General features: G+C 37.9%; 1 protein-coding gene across 1 annotated transcript; it reads left to right on the forward strand.

Moving 5' to 3' along the window:
• Nucleotides 1-436: 436 nt before the first annotated feature.
• Nucleotides 437-6257, forward strand: LOC131458478 (LIM/homeobox protein Lhx1-like). The gene is made up of 5 exons (XM_058627606.1): nt 437-957; nt 2202-2461; nt 3052-3332; nt 3895-4051; nt 4571-6257. The coding sequence occupies exons 1-5, from the start codon at nt 779-781 to the stop codon at nt 4972-4974; spliced, it is 1281 nt and encodes a 426-aa protein (XP_058483589.1). The 5' UTR covers nt 437-778; the 3' UTR covers nt 4975-6257.
• Nucleotides 6258-10861: the final 4604 nt, after the last annotated feature.

The following is a 10861-nucleotide window of genomic DNA, read 5'->3' on the forward strand; positions in this document are numbered from 1 at the left end:
CATCTGTAGAAGACACGCGGTCCTTATCTCCAAAGATTAGAACCATTAGTGATGATTCTTGTCCTTTCAAACATGCACGAGATCATGAGGGAAACCCCTGAGTTCAGAGGATTTCTTCTTCTTCTTCATCACGTGATGTCATCAGTATCATCACAGTCTCTCTGGAGGTTATTTTACATACTGTGTTAAAACAGTACAGCAATTAATTTCCTTCAAATGTTTAGTTTGAAAGTGTTTTATTTTATTTTATTTTATGCTATTTATTGTGTCCTCACCAGATTGTCTCACAAGTGTGTGTGTGTTGGAGTGAGCTGAAACCTCGTTCTATAGGCTTGTCCTGGCTCTGACGTCACGGGTGTCTTCACGAACAATAGGCTGAGCTTTTAAGAGGTGCGACCATAAAGCTTTCCTCTCCAACTGAGAGTGAAAAGTGACAGAGCTGCATTTGCACTTTGCATGTGTGTGTGTGTGTGTGTTGGGATCATGTCACTGGCTCTGATCTCCACGCAAATACATTTTTTTAAATGTATTTATTGATTTATTCTAAGAAATGCACCCTGACAGTAGCGTGTGCGTGGAGCTGTCGGCCACATGTGGATTCTTGTCGTGCCGTGGAACAGAAGAGCAGGAGATGACACTCGCCCCCGCACGGATGCTGACAGTGGTCATGAGTGAGATTTAGTTGGTTTTTTTTTTGGATGCATTGGATTTGCCGTTGGAGCGACAGAAGACGCGCAGTCACAGAGTGTTTGGGTTTGGGGAATATAAGAGTCCAAACATGCAGACCATGTTCCAGTGTTCCAGCTGTGACAAACCGATCGTGGACAGGTTCCTGCTCAAAGTTCTGGACAGACCGTGGCACACCAAGTGCGTCCAGTGCACCGACTGTAAATGCACTTTGACGGAGAAGTGTTTCTCGCGAGAAGGCAGACTCTACTGTAAGAACGACTTCTTCAGGTGAGCACACAGACCCGCCTGTCCGCGTGCAGAGAAGCTGAACATCACATTCTACAAAATGCAATTTAATTGTACAATATTGGTCTGCAGCGAACAATAATTCCATCATCGTCATATGATAGGACAAAAGGAAGAGAGAATTAAATGTAAAAGAAACTTGGAATTTGACAAAGATGAGTGGAAAAATGCAGATGGTGTTTACTTCTACTGTATGAGGCAATGAAATACGACATGAGAGAAATAAACAAAAAAAATGCAGGGTGAAAACAAACGTGCGATTTAATTTTGCACTTTTAATTTTGGACTGTAACGTTGTTTTCCTACTGTATTAAAATGATGCTTGTAATCTGATCAAAAGATTTGTTGGAATAGTGTCAGAATATCATGGGGGTTGTTTTTTGTTTTTTTTCTTTTGTTTTATGTTGTTAAAAATGCTGATTGCTCTTAAGAATTCTTATTTGAGACCATGTGGAAGTTATTTTTTGATAAAATCTATAGAATAAAAAAAATGCAAATTATGAAATTGTAAAGCATAAATGTACAGTATATGTGAAGTTTTGGGCTGCAGGTAACTATAATAATTATTATTATTTATATGATCTATTAAGCTGTTAAAAACGCACATTGTGTTTATTATTTTATTTAAATAAAAAAACAATTTAATTAAACAATATAGGGCTGCAGCTTTCTCTTCATAACCCATCAATGGGAGATTATTTCCTCAATTAATTGATTAGTTGTTTGGTGCAAATAAAGGTATAATAAGTGCAATAAAACATTTTTTTCCCCAAACCTCAAAACAATAATATCCACATAAATGTCAGAGGCGAAGAAAATCTATATTTAAAAAATATATATATATATATATATATATACACACAATATTATCTATTATAAAACAAGGTTATCTAATGGAAAACACACTGAGACCGATTAATCGGCTGTCATAAAAAGTTGGCGTTAATAAAAAGTTAACATTCAAATTGCGACAATTACAAAATGAATGCACAATACAATACAGTATAAAAATTGGGGGCGATAACATTTGATAGTGTTCTGTTCAGTTCATGATGTTTAAGTGAATCCTTTGGGCACAAAGCATTACATTCAGTGATGATCACGTGTGTGTGTGTATTAAAACCCAGCAGAATGTCACCCCATCATCACCACCATCATCATCCCGATCATCACCATCCTGATCATCATCCTGATCCAGATCCTCTGCCTCTTGTGTGACTGAACAGGAGGTTTGGGACTAAATGTGGCGGCTGCTCACAGGGGATTTTACCCAGTGACCTGGTCCGCAGAGCCAAGAGCAAAGTGTTTCACCTCAACTGTTTCACGTGCGTCATGTGCAACAAGCAGCTGTCCACGGGGGAGGAGCTCTACATCCTGGACGAGTTCAAGTTCGTGTGTAAAGACGACTATCAAAACAACAACAACAACAACAACAGCAACGACAACAATAACAACAGCAACGGGAAAGACACAATCCTCCTGGCAGGTGATTCAAATCAAGCCTTTTATTCTTTGTACTCTTGTGTTTATTTCATTTATTTAACTGTTTAAATGTTGTTTTTTATAGGCATCAAATTTTGTTATTGTTGTTATTAATATAATCTTTTGTTTAGCACTTCTCAATACAACGTGCTTCACGAATTAAAAAAAACAAACAAGTTAAATGAATAATGTTTAGTAATATTGTGTCGTTATTGTTGCTGTTATTATTAGTAATAGAATAGTATACTGGTATATTATTAGTAGTATTGATTGTTGTGTTGTTGATGTAGTGTTATATTTTATATATACAGTGAATCATGACGTTGATGTTAAAAAATGTAAATAATGATGTGTCTGTTATTATAAAGTATTAATAAACGAATGAATATCGTATTATATTATATTATATTATATATTATTATGTTATATGCTTTTCGTTATCTTAATTAAATAGATACATTGAATATGATATTAATATCCTGTGTGACATTTTCTTCTGTATACGCTCCTATAGTCTTTTGTCTTTTTCAGCTATAGTTAAGATCCATCCTGATAATAATAATAAACTTCATATCTCGTTACTCTCGTCTACAGTCACGACGTCCAGTGAGCCCAGTCTGTCTCCGGACTCGCAGCAGGACCCGCAGGACGACGGCAAGGACTCGGAAGCGGGACATTTGTCTGACAAGGACGCGATTTGCAACAACGAGAACGAGGAGCAGGGAACCGCCGGGAAGCGCCGCGGGCCTCGAACCACCATCAAAGCCAAACAGCTGGAGACACTGAAGGCGGCGTTCGCTGCCACGCCGAAGCCAACCAGACACATCAGAGAGCAGCTGTCCCGAGAGACGGGCCTCAGCATGAGAGTCATCCAGGTAACACACACACACACACACACATACACGGAGGATGATGTGTGATGCATCTGCGCCCATTATCGGACAACCAAATGGGTTCCACGTGCGTCATGGATTTAGATCTACTCAAAGACTATTAAGACAAAGACTATAAAGAGTCTTCGTCAATCAATCAAACTACTTACTGTACAGAACATTCATTAAAAGGCATCAAAAATACTAGAATGTGTCAGTAAAAAAAACAAATAATAATAATAATTTAAAAAAAACACCATCTCACCAGTTTATAAATGAGGAAACAGCAGTTTTATGTTTAGTTGTGTATTTGGAATATTTAAACCATATTTCTATTATATATGTGTGTGTATGTACTGGTGAATGTTCAAAAACTGGGATATTTTCGCACCAACCAAACATTTTTTCCAATTTATTACAGTGTTTTAGTATATGTTATTGTATTATTAAATGCTGTAATAACGTCAACCAACATTTTAATAATTAAATGCGTCCATATGTCTTCAGGCATCAGCATGATATTATAAACCACACGATGCTCATGTTGTCCCCGTTTCCCCTCCAGGTTTGGTTCCAGAACCGCAGATCCAAAGAGAGACGCATGAAGCAGCTGAGCGCTCTGGGCACGCGCAGGCACGTGTTCTTCCGCAGCCCGAGGAGAATGAGAGCGCTGGGAGAGAGACTGGAGCCCGGAGAGCTCGGACACTTCCCTTACTATGGAGGTGAGGAGAAGAGTGAATGTTTGAGGGATGAAGGGCTGATATTTGAAGCAGGGGCGTTTGAAGGGACTCTGGGGGCCTCGGGAAAAGGGGGCACTTCATGGTCCATCAGAGAAATAGTAATCACATTTTGATTGATGGATTGCACAACAAAAAATAGTAGTGGATCAGTGGTGGAGTGGGTCATTGTTTAATCAGAAGAGTGAGTTTGATCCCCTTGCTGACATGCTGTAAAATTGTGTAATAAAAAAAAATTCTGCTTATGATTAAAAATATTTATGTGAAACTAAAAAGTCTTGCAAATTAGGCTGTAACGCAGAATAACAGTAAGAGTAGACAATTGAAAACATCATATTATAAACATGTGTTTAGATTTTAGAAAAAAAAAAGATGTCAGATTGTAAATGTTTTTTCATTTTTCTTTTTCATTCTTTAGCGTTTCACTGCAGTTTGTCACAGTAATGTCACATCACTGCCTGCTATAGACCTTACATTAATCCAGCCATTTTATTCTAACCACAGATTACGGCGAGTACTACGGCCCGGGAGGGAATTACGAGTATTTCCAAGGTCCACCATCATCTCAGGCTCAGACTCCAGCAGACCTGGGCTTCATCCCCTCCTCTGTCCCTGCGGGAACCCCATTAGGAGCCATGGACCACCACCATCAGCACCACCACCACCACCACCATCAGGGACACCACTGTCCAGGAGACGTGCAGTGCTTCTCTGACGCACCGGTGTCTCATCACCCGTTGGAATCGCCCAGTCCTGAGCCCGGCGGACCGGGTTCGATGCACAGCATCTCCAGTGACATGTGTGGACCCAGCACACCGTCCTACACCACAGTGTCCCTCAGTGACAACGGATACTCCAACCAGCTGTCGCAGCCGTCCTCGGACATGAGCGAGGGCACCGTCTGGTAACACGTTCAACCACATGGCACTCCAGGATTATGAAGGCAAAATATTTATTTATTTATTCACGTATTTATTTGTTTATTTATTTATGTGGTTATTTATTTATGCTAAACTGCAACGTATTTATAAATGTCTGCATTTGTACATTACTGTGCTAAAGTCCTCGGCCACTACCAGCTTTGATTGTTGGCCTTGCTGATGCTAAATTTGGATGGTTCTGTGACCTTTGACATTTTGAATGACATGAACATCAGCTGCCATCTTCATCAAGCAAAACCTGTTATTTTCTACTAAACTTTTTATAATAGTCTCAACTATTTGACGTTGTTCAAAAAAATGGGAAACGTATGAGATGTGTTGGTTTAAAAAAAATAGTTACTTGAATTTGCCACAGACTTGTCTTAAAAACTGCTCTTTGACTCAGTTCATTTTTTTCAGAATAAAAGGCTCTGAATCCTGCATGACTTTGTCATTTTTGTTAAGATACGCAAATAATAAAATGTTTAAAAAACTTTTTTTTCTTTTTTTTTTTTAAATCAGATTTTTTAATAGGATTTTAATGAATAAAAACTCGACACTTTAACCTGTAAAAGCAGTTTTTTTTCCCTTTTAACTTTTTCTGGTTATTCAGCGTTATATGGCCATTATAGGGTTGAAAAAACAACAAATCTAATGGTAGCTGAAGACTTTTGCACAGCGCTGTACTAGGTTGTTTTGTTTTTATCATTTGACTCGTCACATTCATAAATGCTGTCACACACAAGCAATAAAACAAAATGTACCTGAAATATTAACGTGAACAAACAATGGTTTTACTCACAAACAGCAACCACTTCAATTCATTTATATATCATGTAAAGAAGCTATAATGATTGTCATGTTTAACATATTTGACCAAAAACCCTCTCTCTCAGGACTGTGGAATCCTTGTTTTCATTAGTGCAGCATGTCCCTTTTTAATGATTTGATGTTCAACACGCGTTTGCCTTCACAAAAGGATCACTTTATAAAAACCTGAAAATTTTATATGTTATAAATCGCGTGACATGAGTGAACTCTCGTGTATAGAATCACAGACAACTGTACAGAGAAGAGTCTACTGTTTACGTAAAAACTCCAGTGTTGAGGGGTTTGAATTTCAGCGGTATTGTGAAATAAAAACCTTCATTCAAACCATTTAACACAAACAGAACCAAACTTTTGTAGCTGTTCTATTTATGTGGTGGCTCACTGTGCTAGTTTGTATTATGTCCTCATTTCATAAAAATGGAAATATGAATAAATTGATGCTAAATGACAGACATTCCATTTTGTTCCCTTTATTGATCAAAAACTGTCTAAAACATTGTCTGCATGAGACAAAAAACTATATTTTTCTTGAAAAAAAATACATGATTTTGCTGATTAACTTTATGAAAATGATATTGTTTGCAGTTCAATAGAACACATTATGAGCATTGTTAAATTATTTGTAAATTATTTGGGATGAGCGTTATATTCTTTTTTGTTTAATTAAATAAAAATGTATGTGTAGCTGATTAAAGCATATATTTCAAAAATAGGATGTGAAATATTTGATGCTTTGAGTTGTAGAAAAACGTCTCTAAAAGTTGATGAAAGCAGCTGCATATTTATTATTACTGTATATTTATTGATATACAGTATTTATATATCAATAAATATACACACTCAAAAGTAAGGGTACAGGACAAGACCGTTTCTGTACTTTTGATTCTTTCGATTATGAGAGAGGATGAAAAGTGAATTAAATTGCACAATTTATGTACAAGTTTGAAATTTTCGCATAAATTAGCAATTTTTCATGCAAGTGAATGACGAAAATGTAATTATTGTGTGGGCAATTGTCGTTATTTTGTGTATTTTGAAAAATTAAAGCAGACTTGTACCCTTTCAGTGGGTATATTTGTGTACCATAGTACTGTAACGACATACTCGGGTATTATATTGTGCACAAACTGGTTCAGTTTGATCAAGAATAAGAATGAACTTTCAATAACAGGGACAAAAGGTACAAGCAACAAGTATTTGTACACTCTTGGGTAAACATTGGTACATAATGTGGCTGAAAAAATATATCATTTATGTGGTGTGTTAAATGTTCTCTCTTTATTTGTTCATGATTAACTAAAATGAATACTATAATAATAGTCTTCAAACATTTACATCCGTCCATTTATTGGGTATTTTCCACATAAAGCAGAGTCAGTTAATGTGGATTATTGCAAATAAAGCCGGAGGGTTGCTGGTCCAAGTCCCCCCCCAGTCTTTGATATATATATATATATACACATATATATATATATATATATATATATACACATATATATATATATATATATATATATATATATATATACATACATATATATATATATATACATATATATATATATACATACATATATGTATGTATATGTACTGTATATGTAAATCTCCAAATCAAATATGTGGATCATCTGCTGTGACGCCTCAAGAGGATAAATATCACCTGATTGATGTGTGTTGACGCTTCTCTGTTAGTAAAGGAGACATTGCTGATGACGGAGTGAATATCTTAGAGTGACGGGAGAGTGAGAAGCACATTAAGGAGAACAGGACAAACACTGAATATCGACCCACCGAGCAGCGAAGGAGCAACTCAATGGACTTCTGTCTCTGTAATCTGTCTCTGTAACTCAACCTGCAGGTTTGTTTTTAAAGATTTACATCAAATTGACTGTATAATCCGTTGTATATGAATTCCAAGTTTGGTCAATGGGAGGGTGATGAAGTTAGAGGCAGACCGGGTGGATCACATGACCAGACAAACTTCTAATAAGCTTCGGTTTTGGTTTGCTAATTGGAATCCATGGTAGCAAGGGGGAAGTGAATGTGGGAAAGCCTTTAAAATAACAGAGTGCATGTTGATGAGAATTGAGGAAGACATCAGCTGGTGCAACAGTGGGGCTCACTGATGTGTTTTCAATAGCATTTACAGACTTCCTGACACAGAGGTATTGGCTACAGAAGCAATACTTGTTAGTGGGATTGATGTTTTGTTGGTTTTGCTTTTTTTCCCCCCCCCCAAAAGCTTCTTAATCTCCCTGATACACGGCCTTTTCCACTCTCCTGCACCAAAGTCCATAGAGAAAATCTGTGATTTTAGCTCACAGGGTCACAGGAGCTGCTGCTCTACTGCTGTTTTGTATTGCTTAGTTTGTATTGCTTAGGTAAATTTAAAAAAAAATATTTCAAACACAGAAGTCATTCAACAAAACATCAACATCTCCTGTGTGCCGTGATGTAAAATGTCCCCATCGCTAGTCACTGACACCGGTTGGATCCATGAGGTAATACCAAATGTGACATCCACAAGCCTTGTTTCTTGAGTTGTTGATGTTAAAGGTTTCAGCACATAAACACAGCTACAGCACATATGTTTTTGTTTTTTTCCATATTTTGTCAGCGGAAGCCTGTTAAGCCTCTCATGTTTGAGTGTTCCCTGCACTATGGAGGGATTATGCCATGTTTTTGATCGACATAATCCCCCGTTTATCTGCCCAAAATGCCTTGATTAAGAGCGAGATCTGAAAGTCAAACGTGACGCTGCCAAATCAATTTAAATCTATACCTGACAGCGATTATGGAAATAAAACCCACGATCAACAAAGGCCCATTGTTCACTGAGGAGTGATTTCACAAAGTATGCCTCCAAATATTCCTTCAATCTATTAATCTAATAATCTTATTTGAACTCAGACTTGGCATCTGACACGGTTTTGGCTCCATTCGCTAATTTTAGTCTTCCTCCACTTTTGGCTGGAGGCTCGGTCTAGTCCACTTTTTGCATGAAAATCATTCACACATACAATTTTATAATCAATGCCCACAGTAATAGGATTCCTCTGGCCATGGGCAATTAATACAGCCCCCCCCCCCCCACTTTTTTTTTTCTTCCCTCCTTGTGCTGATCTCAAAGCTACGAGACATTGGCTTCTCCTCATTTACATATTTATTGCATTGGACTCAAATCTGGCGAGTGATTGATGTGGAGCCTGCCTCCTGAATTTTTAGCGGCCCCATTATTATGAAAGCGAGAGAGGAGGAGGAGTGGAGCGCTGCGGCATGTCACTGTGTACTTTTGATTAAAGTTGAAGGGGGGCAGAATCGTAAGAGTTGCCCACCTACTTTTCCCTCCTCCTGCAGTGCTTCATCTGTGAGGAACAGATTCCACGTTACAGATATTGATAAGTCGTCCACCTCACGACAGCAACTGCAGTTGTGCTCGTTTTAAGATTTGAATCCCCGTCTTCTATGCTGTTCATTTTTTAAAGATTGTAGTGGAGCACCCTGACATGTGATCTTCTTTCAGTGATTATAGGACGTACAGTATATGCGCCAAAAGCTTGGAGTATGTGTAAATGTATGTCACAAATCTAAACTGATAAAAAATCACAACCAGTCTGAAGAATTATTCATGGTGTAGCCTTCTTAAAGGCAATAAAATACACCATTTAAATAAAACAGATACCGTCCATTATAAACTCAATTTAAAATACACACAAAAAAAACAAATAACTTGTAAGAGATGTTTGCTCAAATAATTAAAACTCCATTTTGTGCATATACACAGAAACACACACACAGTGATCTTGAAATTTTGCAATTATCCATCCATTATCTACCGCTTTAGATAAGTCGCGGGGGGTGCTGTGCCAATCTATATACATCTTCTTTTTTTTATCTCATACTGTATCATATTATACTGTGAAATTAAGATATTTTAAAATAACATGAGAACACAGCAAATCAGTGACTTTACAGCAATTTCAAATAGGTTAGTTTGCAATTTTTGGTATTTAAAACCCCTTTGACACAAACTACCCAACGAGGCAGCAGTCAGTCAGTCTGTGAGGTACAAATGCTGATTTTCTCTGTGGACTTTGGTGCAGGAGAGTGAGTGGTTTAGTCACTTTTCCAGCTAGAAAAAGGTTGTCTACTGGCGAGTTAAAGCAACAAAGATATAACATTTGATTAGCTCAGCTTCAGGGGCTTTAAGTCTGTTTTTCTCTGTGCCCCATGTTTTCAAGTGAGGGTGAGCCTCTGCGTCTCCGACTGATTCCTCGTGGGACACTGGGGACATGCACAGCACAGTCACAGCTGATTGTGTGTCAACACCTCATACAACCACATAAAAAAAACACAAAAAAATATAAAAAATATCACTGTAAATATGTAGTAATGTCAAATGAACACCAACACAAAGAAATGACACCCACGGAGGGTTGATGCTCTTAAATGTCGGACAGCAACAGTGTCCAACAATGACATCACGCTACGTTGTCAAGCACAATGATTTCCCTGGTTGGTTGCCTTTGTCCTTCAGAGCCAGAGGACACCGGTCACAAATCCAGCCGTTCCACCGGCCTGATGAGAAGCAGTAAACCAACAGTTCCACAGGGAGCTGGCTTTAAACGCTTCACTGCTACCGCTGTAATGTATGAATTTTAATGTGGCGCGACTCTAAAAATGGGCCACTGCTGGACTGATGTTTGCATTCAGCTCAACTCTTTGAGTCAGCAACTCTGTGCAAGCCATAACTCATAAAGGCTTTACAATCCACGTGTGTGCGTCGTAACACTGCATACACACAATTGTGAAAACGTGAAACGCCTGTATCAACAACATGACTCCAAACTGCTGAACTCTACTCAAATATTACAGTTTTCTGAATGTCTGAACACGTTTAGGGACATTTGTTCACCAAGAAATGCAAACACCCGGATTACTAGTTAGTTTCACTCATGTGCAAACTCAATTTCATTATCTCGATGAAGTCTGCACTGATTTGATCTGCATCTGTGTTTCTTGTTATACTTACATAGGTAACATT

Source organism: Solea solea, chromosome 4 (genome assembly GCF_958295425.1).
Source record: "Solea solea chromosome 4, fSolSol10.1, whole genome shotgun sequence".
Taxonomy (NCBI): Eukaryota; Metazoa; Chordata; class Actinopteri; order Pleuronectiformes; family Soleidae; genus Solea; species Solea solea.

What these genes read in the sequence shown, in the direction of transcription:
- LOC131458478 (XM_058627606.1), top strand. Translation starts at nt 779, where the DNA reads ATGCAGACCATGTTCCAGTGTTCCAGCTGTGACAAACCGATCGTGGAC. An exon ending in TCAGCATGAGAGTCATCCAG is followed by an intron (nt 3,333 to 3,894) that starts GTAACACACACA and finishes TTTCCCCTCCAG; the next exon opens with GTTTGGTTCCAGAACCGCAG. An exon ending in ACACTTCCCTTACTATGGAG is followed by an intron (nt 4,052 to 4,570) that starts GTGAGGAGAAGA and finishes TTCTAACCACAG; the next exon opens with ATTACGGCGAGTACTACGGC.